We start from the raw sequence: 24722 nt of genomic DNA, 5'->3' as shown, positions 1-24722 counted from the left end.
TCAATGTCAATTCAATTTACACCACAAAAAACTGTTTAACAGTCAGACCTTAACCTTTGTACCATTCAACACTCGAACTAACGAACGAACCAACATTTTGAACATTCCACAATTTTTCCCAATGATAAATTGCCATTGCTGGTTGTGGCAATGGCGGCAACAACGGTGGCATTGGCTAACTGCAAAGATATCCAATATTAAGTTGAAGGAGTGCAGCCCAGACTAACATATGTATGTTTGTATATACAACAATGCGAACGATATATCTGTTGGTATTGGCTCCAGCATAACGCCCGCACTCCCTCTCTACCCCCCTTACTAGGAGTCAATGAACGTTTTGCGTACCGAGACGATGCGCAAACGACGTCGACAAGTAATTTGAAAATCGTGATTGTATTTTAACACCCGCACATCGTTACTACGACATCGTATAACGAACTTTATAATGCCCCTGCCACACACATATAAAAAGATCATCAGTCGGTCGTTCGGTCTGTCTGACTATTTGCACTTTTAGCTATCATTTTACCTTAGAAGCGAATATTAAACTTCAAATGAATGTTTATCACTGTTTTTTGGCCATTATGTTTTTTTTTTCTTTTGTTTGGATTTTTTTCTTGACACTGCATTGAAAGAAGCAAAATTATACGACGAAACCCCCAAATAGCTGCAATGATAATGGCAACACTTTAATAAATATTCGATTATGTTCGACAATTGTCTACAATTTCGGGTTAAATGTTTGGCTAATTGTCGTTCATTGTTTTGTTGTAAATTTACATTCAACACCAACGCTAGGTGGCTAGCTGACTGGTTGGCTGGTGTCTTGCCATGGCTAATTCTTGAAGTGATTTTCGATTGTTGTTGTCGCCATTGGCAATTGCATGTGTTTCAGTTGTAACAACTTGGGATAGGTCAAAACGCGACAAGAAAACATTGCTTATTGTTTTCAAGTTCAAATCGCAATGAGTGGGAGGAAAAATTAAAAAAAAAAAATTGCTGATTACTTTTTTGAAATTGTTTTTAGAATTTTTAAGAACTTGAGGAGAATGGTGGAGTTTAATTACATGTAGGTGGTAGCCAAGCTACAGGTTCATTCTTCTTTACTTAACGTATTATGTCATTTGAATTGCTTTTGAGAAGAGTGTGTCGCATTTCGAAATGAAAATAAGTAGGAAGCGATGACCTTGTTGCAATTGGTGGCATAAACAATTTCACACTCTAGGTCGTGGGTTGGTTCCTTGGACCTCGCCCCTTAGAGTCATGTTAGATATGATAGAAGTCTCTCCATGATTCAGAGAAGTGCTTAGTTTCTGATTCATGCCGTATCTGCTTCAGCCAATTTGCCAAAAGTTCCAACCAAACGGATTAACCGATTCGGTACAAACTTTGATTAAACTGTGCAACAATGAAAATACAAACAGCTTCTAATTTTCCTTTGTTAGAAATATTTACCCATGGACCTGATTAAACAAAACTCAAAAAGAGTTTTTGTCGTTTGGGTCTGTACTTTCTAAAAATCCTCAGTAGAAGTTGTTTGCACACAGTTACCTTAACAATTGGCCTGTTCCCGTACTTTATAAAGTGGTAAAAGTTGTAAAAGTCGTAAACGATTTTCATATAAATTTTGTGTACGGGAACGCAAAATGTGTAAAAGTGGTAAAAATTTGTAAAAACTTTTTAGTTCTGGAACAGGGCTAATGTTGCACAGTGTTATGGTAATATTTTGTAGGTACTTAGTTTAAGTTAAAAGTTAAAAATTTCGCTCTCGAAAGGATTAATCGATTTGGCCCAAGTCTGTACTCCTTGTGGTTGTGTTTGCAGCGATATTATGTTTTTCGTGGGCAAGTTCATGCTTCGCGACAAATGGTCCAAAAGCTTTAAAAAATTCTATTGTAAGCAAAAAAAAAAAAAAAATGTCTGATGGAGTGACTGACATTGGACCAATTTTTCGACATCGTGATATTTATCTCAAACTAATACCAATTTTGAAGATCGGATAACTCATTCGGGTACCTCACTCACGAAAGTTCAAAGCTGTTCAAGGATAATTTTGAAATTTTCACGGAAGTCATTGTCGCTCGTTGGTACGATAAATATAGAAATAAATGACTCCCATAATTAGATCCAATTCCAAAATGGACTAGTATTTCTGCCCATTCCAAAATTTAACACTTCTGCGCTTTATTCCATATTTATTAGCAAAACGTCCGCATTTATTCGGAACTTCAACAATCGTTAAGATAAATACCCGAAAAGTTTCTATATTTTTGTCGGCCATGAAAAGACCACAAAATTCTCAATCGCCGCACAATGGTTCAGGTTCAGGAATCGTAGGTAGGATTGTGGCCTTTAAAAATCGTTTTAGTAAATTACCGTAGCGTTTCCACAACATGATCTATTTTATTTTTCCTCGGGTACTAATTTTTATGAAATTCCAAATTTAGTGGACTAGAACTTTTGTGGAACAACATGGAACAAAGTTCTGTTTCCACAGAAAAATGCCCGAGGGTCTCCTCTTCCAGCCCATATATACTTTTGTACCCGTCCCGTTCCGTCCGTTTAACACTTTTTTCAATTTATTGAAATAACATGGGTAAAAGTGTGTGTTTTTCTATACGGTTTCCATATGAATTACAGTTTTTTGACACAAATTACAACTTTTTTCGGTATATGAGTTTTTATACGAGTTATATAAGTTTTATTAAAACCCAAGGAGAATTTTTTTAATTTTTGAAAAAAATTTAAATTTTTTTTTGTAATTTTTTTTTTTAAATTTTTGAAAAAAAAATTTCGAATTTTTTTTTAGTTTTTTTTGGTAATTATTTTGTTTATTTGTTGGCGTTTGATCATCTTTAATACATAGGAAGATATAAAAACCACAAAAACACTCATATTTTGATGACAAATAGTTAAAAAACTCAAAAGTTTAACTTTGACCTTGAATTTCTCTGCAACCACCAGGCCGAACTTGACCGCTTATAATTCGTCTGAAAGCTTATCTGTCTAACAAAAAAAGAATTATGAACATATCTCTATCCGTTCAAAAGTTACAGAATTTTGACCAGGAAATAACGATTCTGAACCACTGTGCGCCTTAAATACATATTGTTTGAGGATAAAGATTTCTGTTGTGTAGTCGTCATTCGATCTGTACATAGTTGAAAGTCTCAATTTACCCAGGCTGAGGGTTTACATCTTTCGGCAAAGCCGACTGATACTTATTTATTTAGTTATTTGTCAACTTTGATGTACACAAAATTTGAAGTGACAATTATGAAAGTATCAGTCAGCTGTGCTGATGGAAATATACCCTCAGCCTATGACCAAAAAGAAGCTAACACAATAATAATGCCATACATAAAATGTATTGATTTTTATATCTCGAGTTTGCTTCAAAATACGTAATGTTTTTTTACCGCCTGTTTCTGTATGTCGAAAGAAATAAAGAATAATACCAAACTCGTGTGCGTTTTTAAAATTTGTTTTTTGTTTTGAAGCAAGAGCAAAGGTAAAAATATATCGAAACCCAAAGTTTGGACGTGTTTCATTCGCACACTTTTTCGTTTCGATATACAGAAACAGGCTGTTAATATTTTGTACGCAAACATCTGATTCATAGAAATATTAAATTACGTTAAAGTTTGAATGAACCATTTTAGTATGTGCCATCAGGGGTTTTTGAGCTTTTGGGCCATTATCTCACGAATTATAGACTTACTACTGAAAAAGTTGTACCGTTGTAATAGGGACCGTGAAAACAACCTTCTGTAAAAAACAAATGTCAAATAGATCCGAGACGAGTCCTCAAACTGCAGTTTCACAAAATTTTGTGGAGGACTACCCGAAGGGCGGGACGAATATATAACTGGATGAAATAATATGCTGTGCAAAGTTTGGACCAATCAGAAAATCGCTGCGAGAGATACATATCTTGCGGATTTGTTGATTTAGTTGGTGCCGTACTATGTTCAGAAATCAAACTTCTGGCCAAAACCTCAATGTTTTTGGCATCACCGATTGTTAATATCTGTATGCGATTCGATAATAATCATATTGGAGCTAAGGAAACCAAAAAATAGGTTTACATATTGGAATCAAACATGCTGCTAAAGACGACAATGCTTCCTCATTCATTCGAAAATACGTCTTTTTTGCAAATTTCTGGAGAAAGAAATACAGTCGGACCTCGATTATCCGTGATGATCGGGACCGGAGGCATTACAGATAATCGATTTTCCCGGATAATGGAGGCAATGCTTTTATGCAGTTTTTGAACATATTTTTAAGTAAAAATGGCATAATATTGTACAATAATATGAAAATCTGCAATTTTTATTAAATTTGTTACGGTAATCCACCAAATTTTAGAAGGATACATAATATCATCATCAGATTCATTTTGTGATACCATAAATACACAAATTCTGTAATATGGGAGAATTTCCAGTTTTCGTTTGTTTACCTTTTGTTTGCTTAATCAGATTAATTGGAAAGTGTGTTTTTACTCCCGTTTAATGAAGTTTATAACGAAAAATAGAAGAAATAGAAAATGTCCAACATTTCTTTTCTATCACGGATAATGGAGGTTCCCGGATAATCGATTCACGGATAATCGAGGTTCAACTGTAGTTATTTCTCGGAAACTATAACAGATATTGTGTTCCTTTCTTTTTTACCTAGGAAGGATTGTTTAAACGTTGTGAGCTATTTTATTTTTTAAGGTACCAAATTTAAGTGAAATTCCAATTTAGTGGAGCAGAACTTTTAAGGAAAGGCATTGAACAAGGTTTTATACCCGACCGGTTCCGTTCGTTTAACACTTTTTTAAATTTACTGAAAACTCATAGGTGAAAATGTGACCTTTTCCATACCGTTTTCCTTATTAATTGCAGTTTTTACACAAATCAACATTTTTTAAGTCTATGCATTTTTAAATTAATTATATGAGTTTTATGAAAACCCAAGGAGTTTTTATACCCTCAGCATTTATGCTAACGAGGATGGGTTATATCGGTCCACTCCTTCCGGTACCTCCCCCACAAAAGTTAAAAAAAGTTCGGAAATTTTGTGCGCACAGTAACTCTTGAAGGGAATAACCCACTTGGTCCATACTTTGCACATCGTGATACTTCTACCAAACTTAAATGAGGTTCCAATATGGACTCAATCGGTCCACGCGTTCGGGTACCTCCCAACAAAATTTCGGAAAAGTTCAGTTTAGGACCTGCTCTCGAATCACTTTAATTTTTGTTGCACCAACATGTATTCACTGCCCCCCATACGACGGTATAAGTTTCATCAGGGACAAGTCCATACTTCTTGAGAAAATAGCCTGAAAGATGCAAAAAGGCCCTATGACGCCGTGTGTATTGGTTGGAGCGCAAGATAACTCTCGAACGGATCTGCCGATTCGGTCCAAAATTTGGCCTTCGTAATATTTTGTCCAAACAAAGTTTAAATTCGAAGATAAGCCATATCGGTCCACTCCTTTAGGTACCTCCCCCACAAAAGTTCAAAAATGTTTGGAAAAATTGTGCGCGCGATAACTCTTGAAGGGAGTGACCGATGTAAACCGTACTTTAAACATCCTAATATGTCTACCTGATATAGATCAGTTTCGAATATGGACTATATATTTGTCTACTCCTTCTGGTACCTCTCACACAAAATTCCGGATATGTTCACTTTAAGAGCTGCTCTGGAATCACTTTGGTTTTTGTTGAAGCGATTTGCATTCGCTACCTTCATTAAGACGGTAAAAGTTTTACATGGGCATGCGCATATTTCTTGGGAAAGCAGCCCGAAAACTGTAAAAAAAAACCCTATGTCACCATATGTGGCGGTCGGAGAGCACGATAACTCCCGAACTGTTCAATCGATTTGGTCCAACATTTGGTCTTCGTCATATTATATCCAAACATAGTTTCATGGGGCAATACTGATCCACAACTTCCGGTACTTCTCCCAATATTTAAAAAATTTCACTAAAATGCTAGGACGATATCACTGAATGTGGCAACCAATTTAGTCCAAACTTTGGATCTCCTAATATTTTTTTCAAAATTTAGTTTAACTTCTAAAATGACCCATATCGGTTCTCCCTAAGGGTACCTCCCCCACAAAAGTTCAACATTTGTGTCTAAGTGCAGTTAATTCCTAATCTTCATTTTTGTCGGCAAGACCTTAAATACATTCGATCTGTCCGTAGGTGAAAGTTTCACACCACATTGGCTGAGGGTATATATCTGTCGGCAAAGCCGGCTGACACTTTTTTACTTGTTATAATTTTTAAACATATTTGAGATTTTTTGTAAAAAATAAATTTTTTTATAAATTTTTTTGGCAATTATTGTGAACCAAATACAAAATTTGTATCCAATTTTGTAGCGCCTCTGTTGGTAGCAATGGTAGTTTGATCGGTGCGAAATTTTATATAAGATTATATTTAGCGGGTTAAATGGACCAAACATTTTTAATATAATGACTATATCCTTATTCCTGGAAGACACAATCCAACTTTTGACCTTTCGATTGATGCCAATTATGTTGATGCATATAGTCAGATAACAGAGTTACAGCCTAATATATACAGAGATCGCACAGTTTAATTGTGGGATGTGTAAACATAATCAAGCTAGATGTCGCAATTATAGATCAATACTGACAACTTTTTGCTCGAGGCAAGAGGTTTGGTCAAGGAAAATACCAATAACTTTGCATAACACTGCGTAACATTTTTAAGGATATCTCGTGCAAACAATTTGAACTTATGATTTTTTGAAAATACAGACCCAAACGACAAAAACCCTAGTTGGGTTTTGTTGTGCCAGATCCAGCTTCGATTTTATGGCCCCACCTAAACATGGCTAAATATTGACTTTTAAAAGAAATTCTGGGCTATATCTCCGAAACCTATGTGAATCTTCAAGTGACCCCTAAAGCAAATTTGTAGATAAGGGCAAGATTGAGCCGTTGGAGAGTTGTCGTGCGCACCAGCCAGCCAGACAGATGGGCTGAAAGGGCTAAATCGACTCCAAATTGTCTGAAACTAATTTCGCCCAAACGATGTATGTTAGCCTAAAGGCGGAGGGTATAAAAATTTTAAGTCGATCGGAAAAACTGGCTGAGATATGAGCTTTGAAAGGAAGAATCCGTAGTGTTTTGTAGCTCGAAATCGAATGAAGCGATCATAATTATTAAGCGCATAAAAATATGGACTTTAACAAGAAAATTTTTTAAGATTATTTTTAATCGATTTATGACCAATGCACGGATTTTTTTCTTTGTCAGTCCCATGGCAAAATTACCCAGGTAGTGGCATCGTAAAATTTTGAATATGTTATGTCAAAACTTTCTTTATGTTGTTGGGGAAATTACAACAAAAATATTTTTTTTATAAAGGGATTTGACTTTTCATATTCAATCAGCTGGTGTGATACCACTACCTGGTAGTTCTGCCATGGTCAGTCCACAAATTTTTAAATCTGGATATTTATACCCTACACCACTATGTGGAAAGGGTATTATAAGTACCAATCTTCATATCTCTGCGAGATAAAGCGATTTTGAGATGTGTGTCCGTCCGTCCGTCTTTCCATTATAAATTGTAATCAAACTCCAGGCCGCAATTATGGACCGATCGTCACGAAATTTGGTATGGAGATCGGTTTCACATAAGAATAGATCGCTATTTTAATTGGTGGTGATCGTCAAATATTTAGTGGTGAAATGGACCAAAAACATAATTTTTATCCGATTTTGTAGTTGCTCTGTAGGACCCAATAATAGTCCGATCACCGCGAAATTTTAAATAATGTAAGAGAATATGACAAAGGAGGAGCTTGCAATTTAACATGGCGATCAGATAATATTTAGATGTTTAAATGGACCAAAACTTTTGTGTGAAAATTGTGACAATTTTTAATATACAGCTTTTATCTTTATTCCTGGAAGAGACATTCCGATAAAGTAAGCTATACTTGGAAGTGGAACGCTTGACCTTTCTATTGATGTCAATTGTGTTGGTGTACATGATAAGATAACAGAGTTACAGCCTAATATACCCTGTTATATCTTAGTAGTGTAATCATAAACACGCTTGAGGTCGCAATTATAGCTCAATAATCACGAAATTTTGCACGAGTTAAGACTTTAGGTCGAAGTAGAAGCTTACAATTTTGGATGATGCTCTGATAATATTTAGCGGGTAAAATGGACCATTATTTTTGTATGAAAAATACAAAAAAACAATTTTGGTCTATATTTTATTTCTTGGAGATCTTCTGATCTTCCCCCTGGTGCAAATTGCAATAACGTATCTGCTAGATAACGGGTATACTGCTTAAAATATAATGGGTTTTGTGTAGAGAACCACATTTGCTCATTCACAGTTTTTGCATACTGCAAATTACATGGTTCCCTAACGTTTTAACTGTCCAATTTTATACATACATTGCAGCATGGGTTGCTTTGCCAATTTTTTTCAAAACGATTCCCCAGCCAGGCAAAATCAAATTTTCAACGGTGGCAAAATATACTTCAGTAAGGTTTGCGACATTTTCTGATTATTTCAGCCATGTAAAACTTCTCTACAAGTGGTGTCTTAGGACACGCCGTTCGGACTCGGAGATAAGCTGTGGGTTCCATATCATTGAGCGAATGTGAATCGGGGTACACTCTCTCATTGATATGAGAGAAGTCCCCCTTGTCCCTTCTAGGATGTTTGTGAAATAATTATTATATTATTATATAAGCTTGGTGTGATACGGTACCAGAATCCACAAAGTTATTTCTTACAATAAGTTTATTTGTTCCATTAAGAAATTTTGATTTGTGAAAAGCTAATTCCCAGTGGTAAAGGTGTAGGGTATCACATGGTCGGCCCCGTCCTTCTATAGTTTTGGCTTACTTGTTTTTAAATTCCTTTGATTAAGACAAGATTGTAGGTACTTAACTCGAAGACACCCCTTAAGGCTGCACAAGTTACACAAAATCAATGACATACAAATTTTGACAACAAATTTTATCTAAAACAATTGATTAAGCTAGGTCTGAAAATTTATGATCTTTTCATCTGTCAAATTACTGGTGTTTTTAAGAGTGATACTCCACTTTATTGTAGCGTCTTCAATTCTATTAGGATTCTAACTCATGGTTAGGTGTATTAACACTTTAAACTTTAATTATCAAAATATTTCGCATAAACATAGCCCAGGTTTATTCGTTATTTTGTTCTTTTATTTTTTATTTGTTTTTAACCACTCAAAATCGCAAAACAAGTGATTGAATTTGTCATTCGAATACGACTAATGATTTTATATAAATTCAAATTCGTATGGAAATTCTAGGAAAGACGTTTATTTATTATCCTTAACATTTCTTGCAGCGAACGTTTAGACAACTTTAAACTTAAATTTGTTTTGGACATTTTATTTTTTATTCGAAATTGTTTACTTGTTAAACTGTTTATTTAGATAGCGATGTCATATACATAAGTTTGCCGGAACCGTCTTTCTATTGCACTTTTTTGCTTATTTTTTTTTTACACAAAGGAACAAGTTTTAGTCCTGCAAACTTATTAATTTCAGACAGTTTTTTGTACTTTGTTTGAACATATAGGGCATAGTTTTATATATATTTTCTTTTTTATTATTTAATTTTTTTGCAATTTAATTATAAAGTTGTTTTTCATATTTTGGGTTCACATATAAATTACATTTGACATTTTATTATTATAAATTTTTACAAGCCCACTTTAACTAATAAAATATATGTATGCCCGATTAAAATTGTTTTTAAATATTCACATAAACCAACTGCACTCCTTCTATCGTTGAGATAGAAAAAAAAGTTATTTCATATGCATATAATTCATAAAGTAGTACATATATAATGTAATGATATTTATTACCTTTCTATAACACTACATGTAATTCTTGATGTTGTTGTTATTAATGTTATCAACACTCTTTAAATTTGTTTTCGTTTGGTACCACAAAATCGAGATTAATATTTTTTCAAAATGTCGAACTTTATTAATTTGTAAAATTATATATTTTCGATTTGAAATTTCTTCAATTTTTATTAAATAATATTTAAAATATTGTTTGAACTTTTGTTACAGTTTAGATTTTTTGTTTTGGTTGAGTTAGAAAATATATTTGTATATATTTAAATTTGATCAACAGTTAAATAGCTAAGGCACTTAACACACTTGAATCCTCTGTTAAAAATCTAACAGTGCACTTATCGTAAAAAACATTTTTTTCTATTTTTACTTTTTTAATTAATAAATAAATCACTTTAATTTTTTGTCTCAAGTTTTAAGGCACTTGAAATTTCATTGTAATTGTAAATAATTTCCAAGATAATACTTTTCCAATTTTCATGAAAACACTTAGTTATTTTGTCAACATCAAATTTAAAGGCACTTTATGCAAACACTATTATTTTTTCGCTTAGTTTATCGAACCGAATCGGAGAAGACACGACTTTGCACTGCAAACGTAGCTGATGAACTGCATCAAATGTGGCAACATTCATAGCCAATGACTTCATTGGAAGTATCTGCACGCTTTTTGCCTTCTTGCTTTTTTGTTTTGTTTCATGCTTTGTGTTTTGGAATTTAATTGTTATTGTTGGTGTCGGCTGGTTTGTTTACATTTCGGTGAGATTTGTTTATTTCTTTGACCGCACATAGCAAACAGCGTGGATGTGCGCCATGCCATGGGTATCTCATGGATACTCTACTCATGGCATGGATGCCGCTTTCCAGTAACATTTGGAAAGCACAAATTGAGAGAGCTAAAGAGCGCCAAAATTAACATTTTAGCATTTAACACATTTAACTCTCATTGGACTAACCATAGACTAACATAAGTAGCTCTCTGTCTCCAACATTATGTTGTGGGCCTGTTTTTCGACCAGTTTAACAGACAATGTTGACAGAAATGTTCGTTTTTATTAGCCAAATGTTAAAATTGTGGTAATGTTATAGCTATTTTGTTAAGATGTTTATATGCGGCCCAAGTAAAAAAGAAACATATTTTGGTATGACGAGATCAAAACCAGTATGTGCTTCTATAATGAAAATTCCTGGCCAGAATGTTTCCTCAGTTCATATTCAGCGGTTTAAAGTTATAGTAAAATTAACACGCTTTTGGACTATGCGTTTGGGATGAATGTTACTTGCGATTATAGTTTCCCCTGACTTATCAGTTTGTCACATCAACCATCATATTGTAATTCAGAACCTACTTTCAATACAGATTAAACACATCCACGTTATATTCTGGTATATTACCAACAGAAGTTAACCGTTTGGGTTTTGGAACTTTCCGAACATTGTAGAAGGAAGTATGTAAAAAGAGTCCCAATTTGAACGCAATTTTTAAATTGGGCGCCATTCGAAGTGTCATTGTTTGACATTTGAACAATTGTTACTGTTTTCTAGTAGAAGGTACGAGGTTAGGAAAAATGGAGCGTTACACAAATGAACAACGCATTCTAATTGTGAAATTGTTTTACCAAAATGGTGAAAGTTTTGCGGCTACAGTTCGCAAATTGCGATCAATTTGGGGACACAATAATACTCCAAAAGAGTCAACTGTAAGAGATTAATGGATAAATTTGCCGAAACTGGGTCTGTTAGTGATGTAAAGCCGGCAACGCGCCATCGACCAGTTCGATCGACCGAAAATATCGTAGCTGTACGTGGTGATGTCGCCCAAACTCCATCCACCTCAATTCGACACCGAGCTCCAAATCCACTATGCAGCGAATTTTGACGAAAGTTTTGCACGCATACTAAGTTCAATTGACTCAGGAACTGAAGCCAGCTGACCATGGACGGTGAAGGGAGTTCGTTAATTGGGTATTGGAGAGACAACATTAAAATGCTGATTTTGCTGATAAAATCATCTTCAGTGACGAGGTCCATTTCCATCTTGATGGCTTCGTCAATAGGCAGAATTGTCACATTTGGGGTAAGGAAAATCCTTGAGTGATTCACACGCAGAGAAAAAATATTTTTCGGTTTTGTTGCAAAAAAAATATCTATTTTGGTTCCAAAAAGGTGTTTGTTTTGTACAAACATTGTAATCCAAATCCAAAAATACCATCTTTTGTTCCGAACATAGAAAACAAAAACAACTTTCGAATTTCCGCAATATTGTAAAAATCGTTAACAATACCGATTGTAGGAACAATCATAATCTAAATTTTTTACAAAACATATTGTCAGCCCTGAAAACCAGATACTAAATTTTTTGATTTGAGTGTATATACTTCTAATATACACTTTCCACACAACTTTGATATAAATATCGCGTATAATATTACGAGCATTGATGAACGCAATACATGGTTTGCTACTTTAGCTGACAACAAAGACAAACAAAAAGCCACAAGCAGCCACCAGAACATAAGGAATAATTAAACACCATAACAAACATGAAAAGGAAAGAAGAATGAAATAAAGAAGAAAAATGAAACAAAACAGAAACAAATAAAAACAAGAGTCTCATTGTTGGTATACATACACACAAAAACAAAGATAAAGGCAGCATGTCCTACAAACACCACAACTCACCAAAATTGTTTTTTCAACACGGCATCGAATAGCGAGAGAAGAGAAAAAAATTTTCGAAGAAAAGAGAGAAATATTGTTCAGTTGACACAAACTATTTTTGGATTTAACAAAAACGATTGTTGGATTCACAATACTACATAAGGAATCCAACAATATGTTAACAATACATATTTTGCTCTTGGAATATTGTTGGATCAAACATATTTTTTTCTCTGCGTGCACGGGAAGCAAATGCATCCTCAATATATCACTGAGTGGTGTGATTCTTGGGCTGGAGGAATCATTGGACCTTTTTTATGAAAATGAGGCAGGTCAAGCGCAAACAGTCGATGGTGTTCGGTATCGTGAAATGATAACCAGTTTTTTCTTACCTAGAATTGAAGAAATGAATTTGGAGGGCATGTGGTTTCAACAAGACGGCGCCACATGTCATACAGCCAGATAGAAAAATAATTCAATCGCTGCATCAGTCATTTCCCGGTCGTGCTATTTCGGGTTTTGGAGACCAGAATTGGCCACCTGGATCGTGCGATTTAACACCTTTAGATTTTTTCTTTGGGGTTTTCTGAAGTCGATGGTTTACGCGAATAAGCCGACGACGACTCAAGCCTTAAACGAGGAAATTGGACGCTGCATTAATGAAATACCGCAGCATGCAAAACGATCATTGAAAATTTCATTAAAAGATCGCGTGTGTGCCAGCAAAGCTGCTGCGGCCATCTGCACGATATCTTGTTCCATACATAACCTCATTTTGTCTACTTTACGATATAATAAAGTTTCACGATTTGTTTAAATATGACGTTCCAGTTGGGACACCCTTTAAAATAGAACTAATAAGAACTGCGTAAAAGCCGTGTCGAACTTCCTCCACCACGAGGTGTATTGAAGTAAAATGGAACAATTAGTTTCCTTTCACTTTAATCTGAGAATCAGCAAAACCAAATTTCAGACATTTCGGTATGATAATGTAGCTAAACCCTTCAAAATACCGAAATTCGAGAGGGGGTTAGATCAAAACGTGGACCAATAGTGACATATTTCTGGGCGAACGTTTGGAAGACTAAATACTTTAATGTGGCTAAAACCTTAAAAATGCCGTAAATCGGGAGCTTCTGTTCTATGAGGGCTAGATCAAAATGTGGTCCTTTACTGAACAATTTCTGACCTATGGTGACAGATTTCGGGTGGAAAGCTTTGTAGACCGCAAGAAGACCAAATTTCAGCCATTTAGGTAAGATAATTTGACTCAAACCTTTAAAATGGAGAAAATCGGGAACTCCCGTTCTATGGGAGCTAGATCAAATCGTGGACCTGGAATGACAGATTTCTGGGGAAAGTTTTGTAGCCCCAAAGAAGACCAACTACTGTGATTAAAACCTTTAAAATTCAGAAAATCGGATGCTCCTCTTCATAATGGTTATATTAAATCGTGGACCTATAGAGACAGATTTCTGGGGGAAGGTTTTGTAGCCCGAACAAATTTCTGCCATTTCGTTAAATGGCTAAAACCTGCAAAATACCAAAGATCGGAAGGTACCGTTCTATGGTAGGGGAACGTTTTGTAGTAATTACAGAAGACTAAATGCGAAATTTCAGCCATTTCGGTGGCTAAAGGCTTAAAAATGCCGAAATTTTGGAGCTTCTATGGGAGCTAGATCAAAAAGTAGACCTATAGTGACAGATTTCTGGGGTAAAATTTTGTAGCACCAAAGAAGACCAAATACCAAATTTCAGCCATTTCGGTACAGTAATATAGTTAAATCCTTCAAAATACCGATAATCGGGATGTACTGTTCTATGGGGACTAGATCAAAACGTGGGCCGATGTAACCCATTTTCAATACCAAGATATCTAGGAGTAATACAACTACAAAATTATAAAGTTCTATCTTAAATATGGCGAACTGTCAACAGACAGACGAAAAGACGGACGGACAGATAGACAAGGTTATATCAACATCAAGTTTTATGCTGATCAAGAATATATACATATACTTTATGGGGTTTTCTACGAATATTAATATTATATATTTAGTGGTTTCAGAGTTTTTCTCTCCTATCTTATATTTTATTGAGATCAAATACTAATATTTTAAGTCTCTTATTCAAGTTTTTTTGCATGATTTTTTTTGCAATGACTTACCTCACCGATGCAATGTCTTTCCCTTAAAATCGCTGCAATCCCGGCAAATTTACATAGAAATTGCTGTTGAAATGTTGTTAAACAACCGTGATAGGTCGTCAAGAGGACGTCACGTGCCTCACGTATCAAAACTGCACGTGTTGTTTGGTTAAAGATGGGATAAATACTGGCAAGATGATTGTCAATCAAAGCGGCCAGTTGAGATTCCTGTAAGTACAACGAAAAGAAAAACAACAACAATAAATAATTAGAAAACAATCTAAGAACAAGATTGGTACTATGGCTAAGAGAAAAAGTTAGGGCAAAGAGTTTATGTTCCAGCAACATTGTATAAGTCTATTGACAGTGGTTAATAGAAATAACGCAGTATACCTGTGAAGTAAAAAAAACAACTTAGTCCCAATTTACATTAGGCGAGTTTACTTGCGGCAAATCTCAGTTTGTAGGAGAGACACGTAATGTGTATGGAAGTGGAAAAAAATTGCTCGTACCGGCAATTTTCAGGCAATTCCTTTTATATGTTCATATTTACATTAGGCGATTTTCCTTGCGGCAATTGTCAGTTTGTTGGTGAGAGAGGGTGCTGAGAGGCAAAGGGTTACCATATGCCTCACCTCTCTCTCCTACAAAATGACAATTGCCGCAAGTAAACTCGCCCAATGTAAATTGGGACTATAAACGCAAGAGGCAAGTTTAAAAGAGAACGAGAAAAATTGCCGCAAGGAAAATTGCCTAATGTAAATTGGGACTTAAACTTGTTTATAAGATATATGTATTATATAAGGGCCGCAAAAAAAAAAATAGTTTGAAAGGCCTAACCCCAAATTGGTTTCCATTTGATCCAAAAACCTTATAAATGAATTTTTATGGTGATCGGTTAACGTTAACTCGTGCCACCGGAGCACGAGCAAAGATCGCTCTTTAAAAACCGCATTTATGAACGGAAAAACTTTACCAGTTCATTGTTTTGGCTAAAAACGATTTCTACAAAAATGTATGATGATTGGTTAACGGTAACCCGATAGCGAATTTTCAGGAAGTCTCTCTACAGGCCACTATTATTTTCCAATTGATGAACAAATTTTACCATTCTTGCGGCTAAAAAACGAATAAAAAGACATGTATGTATACTATTTTCGTTGTTGCTGTTGTAACAGTGTTTATTATTGTGTGTTTGCGTGTTCGTTCTTCTGCTCAATCTGGCTCTGGATCTATCTCCAGTTCCAGGAAAGTGGCTGCTTAGATGGGATGTAACCACAGATACACAGGAGTTAGATGAGTAGGTTTGGCAGGGCAGTTGAAAAGGTGCAGTGTGTCTAGCGGACCCATGCCGCATACTGAGCAGATGTTATGCACGGCGCGATCGATAAGAATTTAGGCGGCAGCAATATCCCAAACGTAGTTGAGCCCAAACTACTCTGGTTTGTCTTGGCAGCATCGCTCCTCAGCTGCGATAGATGGGGGATGTACGGGAGGACTTTAATCACACTGTATTTGTTTATGGCCTTAACAACTGCGTCCTTGTAAATGCTATTCAGACCTGCCTGATATACCTGTTGATCTAGGGGTTATCTCCTATATGGTTGGATATCCCTCTCTAGAGCATGAATATCCTTTCTGATATGCCTGGCTATCACGGTACAGTACTACAACGAAAGCATATCATTGTGTTGCTGTACTGGAAGAATATTTAGACCATCTGCAGTCCCCTGAAGACTTAAGGAGGCACCCTGTTGCTGTTCTCAGGGCGGCATTCTGACAAGTTTGAATCTCTTTCCAATGCGGGGACCAAACTGGAGACGCATAGCTTACCACAGACCGACCTATTGAGGACCCTGTTTCTGTATTTTAGTTTATCGCAAATAGCTGCGACGTGAACATAGTGTTGTATGTGACCCCTAACATTTTGGGGCACTTTGTGGTCGGAATTCAGCTAATATCGACTAGCATTCAACTCTGATGAACAGAGTGGCCGTAGATTTAGTGGCGGATATCTGCAAATTGCTTGCGTGGAAAAGGTGTTAAAATCGGCTAAATAGGAGTTGAGTCTCTCACAGATGTCATCAGGGTAGGTACCTGACGCTACGATCGTACTATCATCAGCATACGTTACGATCTCAATGCCGCCTGGAGGGGGCGGAATACAGGAAAGGTAGAGGTTAAACAGTTCCAGAGATAGCACCCCACCTTGGGCTATTCTCTGTTTGGACTTCTTGTTCCGTACGACTGGCGTCCGCACATATAATTGATTATCCAACGTCTTATCTCAATGTCCTCAAGCAACGTAAGGCTTTTAATAAGTCAAGCGCCACCATCACCGTTCTATCACACGGCCTTTCCTGGTTGAGTCCTCGACAAATATATGTGGAGATGGCGTGCAGCGCTGTTGTCGTGCTGTGCTGCTTACGGAATCCATGCTGATGATCGGCATCTACATATATAACTATTTCAGTCGCTGGGGAGGACTAAGACCTCAAGAGTCTCTGCTACAGGCGACAAAAGCGAAATCGGTCTGTACGATTCACATTTGCTGGTGTCCATTTTCCAGTCTTCGGAAACAATGAGGGTGGGTAGCGATAGGTTGAGAACTTTAGTGAGATACTCATCCAGCTGTTTCAACATTACCATGGAGATTTAGCGTTCCTGGTGGCATTCGCAACATCATCCATTGTAGACTGCGGTGGCTCATCTTCGCCCGGAAGAGATCTGATGCGACGTAGTACTTTTCGCTTCGCCCTGGCGTTCCCGTGGTGCTCGACAAACTGTCGGGTCAGTCTAAGTAACGTCGCCATACGTGACTGAGGTCCTATCTTCCCTGTTTCCGGGGTTCGAGAGTGACTTAGATCACAGGGGTTCGCTCGATGAAACTCATCACGCTCATTTGCTAACGTCCTTTCCGCTATCCGAACATCAGAAGGATTGTGTAGTTCTCTGAAGCGATGATTGGTGAAATCGCTGAAACTTGGCCAGTCAGCTTTCTTTTGATTGACAATTACGGGGAGACAGTTATGGAGACAATTATGGGAAATGGTCTGATTCAAGGTAAATGACGGGCTGCCAGGTAACGTCATTTGTCCGACTCGGTGACACGATGGTTATGTCTGGCCAACTGTGACACTCTCCTCTAATTCTGGTAGGAGCGTCCTCATTGACCGAGCAAAACGTAGAACTATCAATCTGCTCAGCCAGCGCTGTAAACCTCTGGTCGTTTCCCAGAGCCGAATGCCACATCTCCTGATGCGTATTAAAGTTCCCCAAGACCAGACGATTATGACCTTCAAAACGCTTGCTAATGTCGGGTCAATCCTGTACGAGAGAACCCGCTGCCTTGGGATTGAATATTAACTATTTTTGGTTGGTATATGTACCGAATTATACAAAGCCGATATAAATATCACTGTGAAACTTTTCTTCCTTTGATTCCTGGCATCTGGAAGCAACAGACCATGTGCGGATGATATAAATATTGTTACGAATATAACAAGTAGATTTAACTTAGATGAAGTTTTGTTAATTTAAAAATCTGAATTCTGACGTAAATTATTATTAAGCATTTAGTTTATTTGTATCAGTTTTGCAACAACAACTGCTGTATGAAGTTGCTGCAGTCATGAAGTTGTCGCTTAGTCTTAGTTTACACTGTTTATTAAGTCATTGTTTTTGCCGTTGTAATCATTCTCTTACATTTGTTTTATTATTTATTTATTTATATAATTTATCTTATATAAATATAAGATAAATTTGGAGAATAGCATTAGCAGCTTAGGCCATCAGCTACATTTGTTTTGATTATTCAGTTATGATTCTGCATTGTGACGTCATTCATTGTAACCACTTCTCCTCTTCCTTATTTACTACCTTAGCCCATTGGTTGTTTACTCTCACCGGTCTGTTTGTATGTGCGGACATTTGTCTATTTGCCAATCGATTAGCATTTCGTCTGGACCTTGGAGAACCTTCCAGATTAAAGAGGAGGTTAAGGTCTATGTATCAGCTGGCAAGTATACATACGGGAGAGAAGCGGCTGGGCGAGTGAGTTGTAAATTATTCCGCGAACTAAAATCGTCAGCAGTATACTTCTTTAGTGTAAGTGTAAAATGAGGGAACTGAGAGTCATTATCTAAAACGAACCCTCGTTTTATTTGCTACAAATCGTATCGAGGAATAAATCAACGTCTACATGGGATTAAGTGAAACCATAATTCCGTAAAAATATGTTATATCACCAGTCGCTACCACCATCGAATTTTACGTATATTTTGACGGTGTGTAACCGAATGGACGTGGGTTATATACATATTAGGGTAATGACTATGATTGGGTTATGACCTATGATTGCATAAAATTTTAATTATAAAGTGATTCGATGAAAAAAGCTTCCGCACAAAAAGCTTTTTGTTCAGAACTTTTGAAAATTTTTAGAAGTCACTGTAAGCAGATAACAAGTCGAAGGGGCACACGCAGCGTTGCCGACAGTTTTTGGTCGGAAATCGTCAAAAAAATCGTTAAATCGTCAACAAAATTTGGAAAATCAAAAATCGTCAACATGATCCAAAACTAGGCTTGGTTACCGTGATATTTTTTTGGTTTTCATGATTTTTTTTTCAAAGAAACTACTAAATTTTTTAAAAAGTTCTTTCTTTCTTCTGAAAGAGCCCATCTTATACGACACCGGTCGGGGCCGACTATGTAATACCCTACACCACTACCCCTGTGCATAAGCTTTTGACTGGTAAAATTCAAAATATTAAAATTCTTATAGCTTAGTACCTTTGCTCTGAATGTGTTCATTAATACAGGTCAATTTTGTTGAAACGCGGTGCAGTACAGTACAGTACAGTACAGTACAACTCAATTAAAACAAGTGAGCAAAGGCTATTGTCGGGACGGGGCCGACAATGTAATACCCTACATAAATTTTTCACTGGTAAACATTTATGTTAGGGTATATAATCCGATGACCACCAAACATAATATGCCTCTTTCTCTCTGGGACCCCATAAGCAGCAAAAATTTCGTGACCATCCGATCAAAATTGCGACCTGTAGCGTAATTGCAAAAAATGGAAGAATTGGATGCATTACCAACTATTGTGGTATCTCCCTTGTTTAACCACCTTCGCCAACCTACTTTACACCAAGGTAAAGACAATATTTTCTTCTTTCATTGACAGGCTTTGCCGTTGGCATACCTTTACTAGAAGCCGATATATTGACAAAGAATAACACTTTGAATTTGTCTCCACATGAGTTTTTCCCCATTCCGATCCCTAAATATTATGCGACTATCACCAAAATCAATACGCTTCTTCCTCTGCGGGGCCCCCATCAACCCCCAACATTTCGTGACGATCCGATCAAAATTCTGACTGACACTTGTGATATCACGGTTGTTTGCCCACTTACGCCAACATACATTGCATCAATATAAAGGAGATCTTTTCTTCTTCCATTGATGGACTTTCCTTTTGGAATACTCCTACCAGAAGCGGAGATATTCGCATAAGAAAAAACTTTGACTTTTCTCCACATAAGCTTTTTTGCTTTTGAATATTATCCGACCACCATCAAAATCAATGGGTTCTTCCTCTATGGAATCCCCATTAATCCTCAAAATTTCGTGACGATCCGATCAAAAATTTAAAAATAGGATGTATTACCGATTATTGCTATATCTCCGTTATATGGCCACCTGCGCCAACATGTTTTGCATCATTGAGAGGTGAGATATTCTACTTTCATAGTGAGGCTTTGCTTTTGGAAGCTTCCCAACCAAAGCTGTAATATTCGTCATTATAATTAAAATCGCAAAATGAAAAGTTGGGTTGCATGAGTGACTATTGCAATATTAGCAGGTTGTGCTTTTGATATACCCCTTATAGATGCGGAGATATTCGCTTTAAAATTAAACGTTGACTTTTTCTCCAAAAAAGTTTTTGACCCATTCCGACCCCCGAATATTATCCGACCATCGCCAAAATCAATAGAAAATTGCGACCTGTAGCGTGATTACAAGGTTTAGGTGGACAGACGGACGGGCAGACACACGTAGCCAGATCGACTCAGCTCATCGAGACATTTATTTTTGTATATATAAGTATGGGTCTACGACCATTATTTCGATGCGTTACAAACTTTTTGGGCAAAACCAACTTATAATACACTCCCCACATAGTGGTGTAGGGTATAAAAAGTGGGCGTAGTCCGATATTTCGGCTACAAATATGTACCTAGGCTACACACAACCTCATTGCCTCAAAAAATTTATGCTGAAACCGATATAGTCATAAGTTTGGCTTACACATATAGCGTTAAAAAGAAATGCATAGGGAAGGTACCCAACTCCTCCAAAATTCATAAAATATACATAACAATGGCAAACATTGAGCTTTTGCTGCAAATTTAAAAATTGGAAATAGGTTCAATAGTATTGGGGATATAACATATTTAAAGAAACAGGCGTCGGGTCTTTGGGCCCCAAAGAAGTACTACATTGTAGATTAATTCGTACATTTTCGATACATGCGTAATTTTTGCAAATATAGCGTTTTTTAAATATCGCATAGGGGAGGTACCCCCGCCCCTCTGGAATTCAATAAAATATGTAGCTTTTTTTGGGGGCACATCCCTGTACATTCCCTGACAATTTCAGGAAAATCGGTCCAGTAGTTTTTGCAGAAAAAAAATTAAATTGAAAATTGAAGAAAGTAGGCGCGGTAAAATTTTCTTTCCATAAAAAACTAAGTTGGCATATGACGGCATTTGATTTTTCTTCATAAAGATATGACGTTTTTTAAATATGGCAAAGGCAAGTACCCCGCTCCATCGAAATTCAAGAAAATATGCACCGTTTTTTTCACCGAGGGCCATCCCTGTACATTCTCTGAAAATTTCAGGAAAATCGGTTCAGTAGTTTTGTAGATGTAACATATTTTAAAAAGTGTGTGTGGTCATGTCTTTCCTAAAAGAGTAGGTATGGTCGGAGACACAACCACAATTGTCTTCCAAATTAATTTCCAGACCGGTACATTCGTAATTATTGTAAATATAGCATTTTTAAAGAAATAGGGTATAGGGGAAGTACCTCACCCCCTCCGAAATTCAACAAAATTTGTAGCCCATTTTAACCGGGGGCCACACCTGTGCATTCCCTGACAATTTCAGAAAAAATCGGGTCTGTAGTTTCTGTGAAAAAGATAAAAATTAAAAATTTTAAAAAGTGGGCGTAAAATTGGGCCTGGTCAAATTTTCTTTGCACAAAAACCTAAGTCGGGTTATGGCTAGCATTTCACAAAAAGAATTATCCAAATCTGTCCAGCCGTTCTCAACTGATGCCATTAACGAACGACATTTGATTTTTATTTATAAAGATTTTTTTGTTGCAAAAGAGTATGCGTCGGGAAACAAATAAAGATATTCCAAATACGTAAATTTTATTAGGCAAAGTTACTCGTGCCAGAAGAGGAGTTTAGTTGGTTAACCACCCAAGAAGAAAATGCATTAATACAATATTGATGTTTCAATTCGATACATGTCAGTACATTACGTAAAAAATTCGGTATTAGTTAAAGGAAATAAATATTATTTTATTATTATTATTATTTATTATTATCCTATTTTTGTGAATAACATAAAGAAGCCCTTTACTTGTTAAAAAAGTTTATCCATATTTGAAGAATATAATTCTATTCCGTTAGCCTTAGGCTAAGGCTATGCGGAACCACTGTCAATTGTAAATATGTACAACATTGATCATTCGCGTTTCAACTTACCATTTGGGTAGAATCAACTACTAATTGCTGTTCATCAATTCCCTTAAGATTTACATCGGCAGTATGGTTATCAGCAGGATCATCGTCATTATCAACAGCGTCATTATCGCCGTTGTCGTGACCTTCTCTGGGGCGATGGGCCAATTGCATAGATTTCTCTTGTCTTTGCCCAGTCGTATCAGTTACAAGTATTCTAGCATTTGTTGTTGTGTCACTTTGTTTGGAATATGTGGTGGCGGTGTTGATGCTGGTAGTATCAATTGCTTCAGTACAGCCCATCAAACCAAAGTCAATATCTTCATAGGAATCAGCATCAACATCATCGTCTTCCATTTCCTCAACACACCCAAGGGCACAATTTGTATAACGACAACGATGACGACTGCCATCATTATCGGGATTTTCCGCTCCAGCATCAACATTGCCACCTAATGTTGCCACCATTGAGTTGGGGTTAGAGGAAACCACCGTTACCAGATGTGGCCTGCAGCGCTCTTGTTTGCTGACATTTGACTCATGCATGATGACAGCAGCAGCAGCATCGGTCATTGTTGTTAGCGAATCATCAACATCTTCGTTGTCGTGCTTTAGGTTTGTTGTGGTGTTGGCGGTACTCATACTGTGTTCCGCATTAGCATTATTATGACCAGCAGTGCCCACTGCGAGCCAACGATCTTTACATTTTCTCAAATAATTACGGACACGCGATGATTTGCTGCGACGCACCACATTTTCATTGATCACCAGCAATTCTCCTATCGGCTGTAGTTGTGGCTGCTGCTCTGGAGTTGACTGTTGGTGTTGTTGGCTGCTATTATCATCAATGACTGGCGGTCGGTTTGTGTTTACATCATCGTCATCTTTGTCAGACTTATCGTTGTGAGTTCTGTGTTCTGCAGCCTTATTATCAATTAACCATTCGTCGTTGTTCGTTGTTTCTTCCAGTTCATCACAATCATCTTCCTCGCGAGCAATGGGGGCGATTTGCTTAGATTTGGCCATGTTTGTTGTTGTTGCTGTTGGACTAGAGTCATTACGAAGAATTGTTGCTGCTGGCAAATGATTTGCCTCCTCAGATGTAGAAGATTCTAAATTAGGTTTTGGATTAGTTTTCGTTGTTGTTGCTATTGTTGTTGTTCTTGAATTTGTAACAACTAAAATCTCATTTAAATCTCGTATATTATCGCAAATTTCGTTATTTGTTTTCGATATTTTGGCAGGGGTATGTTCGATAGGCGCCGTTGTATTGTTGTTGTTCTGTAAAAAAATGGAAGAAGAAAGGAAGTTGTAGGCATATTAAAATTGTGAATATATATGTTTGGTTATATTTTTACAATAACGGATCAATGTTAGTATTTCCGGCGAGATTATATTTAATGATGATGGCGATAATTTTGGTTGCTAATGTTATTATGAATTATAATAATAAATATGTAAAAAAAGTTGCCAAAGCTGGGATACCAATTTACACGTTCCATGTTTACACAATGTGTTTGAATACAGCGAGAAGAATATGAAAAATTTTAAGTTTAGAATTACAGCTTTCTTCGATATAGAGGAGACTTTCGACAATGTAAAGTTTGAATCTGTACATAAAGCTTCTCACTAGCACATGTACTTCCTATATTCGTATCGAATCGTTTGATGAGACGTTTAATAAACAAGATCATCAACTCATACACAGGGCCTATTTCCGTGAGGAAAGCCATTAGCACCCAACAGGGGCGAATTCTCCAACCCATATTGTGACTTTTGGTATCTAATGAAATCCATGTGAGTGAGTTTCGACCAGCTAAGGACTAAAGTGATGATAATGACCTTGGGGTAAATACAGAAAACTCGGAATTGCTACTACAATTCACCCCGGTTATTTCCCTCTATGCTTTACTGCCTTTCCCGTTTAATTGCCTCATAATCTAAATCTCCAAAAGTTTTTCATATAAATGAGTTCAAACTGTCCCGGTTAATTACTTTTCTATAAGTACCCAATTCGGATATTTACCTGTCAAATATTTTCCCAAAAAGAACATTTATTAATACTTATTAATACATAAACATAACTACCCCAATTTTTTTAAATTTTATGAAAGGTAGTTAACCGGGGTGCAGTGTATATATATAATTGTTCCACAAACATCCCAGATGGGACAAGGGAGACGGGAGAATTCTCTCATATCAATGACTGCACGCCGATTCATATTGGCTCAATGATA

General features: G+C 36.6%; 1 protein-coding gene across 8 annotated transcripts in view; it reads right to left on the bottom strand.

Annotated features, from left to right (window-relative positions):
- The window catches only part of Pura (Puratrophin-1-like), a 326190-nt gene that overhangs the window by 207035 nt on the left and 94433 nt on the right, over positions 1-24722 (bottom strand). For all 8 annotated transcript variants that reach the window (XM_073984425.1, XM_073984426.1, XM_073984429.1 and 5 more), the window contains 2 exons: positions 22510-23766; positions 14739-14945 (listed from right to left, as the gene is read on the bottom strand). In XM_073984425.1, the coding sequence (XP_073840526.1) occupies positions 14739-14945; positions 22510-23766 (1464 nt within the window). The remainder of the gene's footprint in view (positions 1-14738; positions 14946-22509; positions 23767-24722) is intronic.

The sequence above is a fragment of the Musca autumnalis genome, unplaced genomic scaffold (assembly GCF_047663935.1).
Source record: "Musca autumnalis isolate F117 unplaced genomic scaffold, ASM4766393v1 scaffold_4, whole genome shotgun sequence".
Lineage (NCBI taxonomy): Eukaryota > Metazoa > Arthropoda > Insecta > Diptera > Muscidae > Musca > Musca autumnalis.
This window is presented reverse-complemented; position numbering and strand designations above follow the sequence as displayed.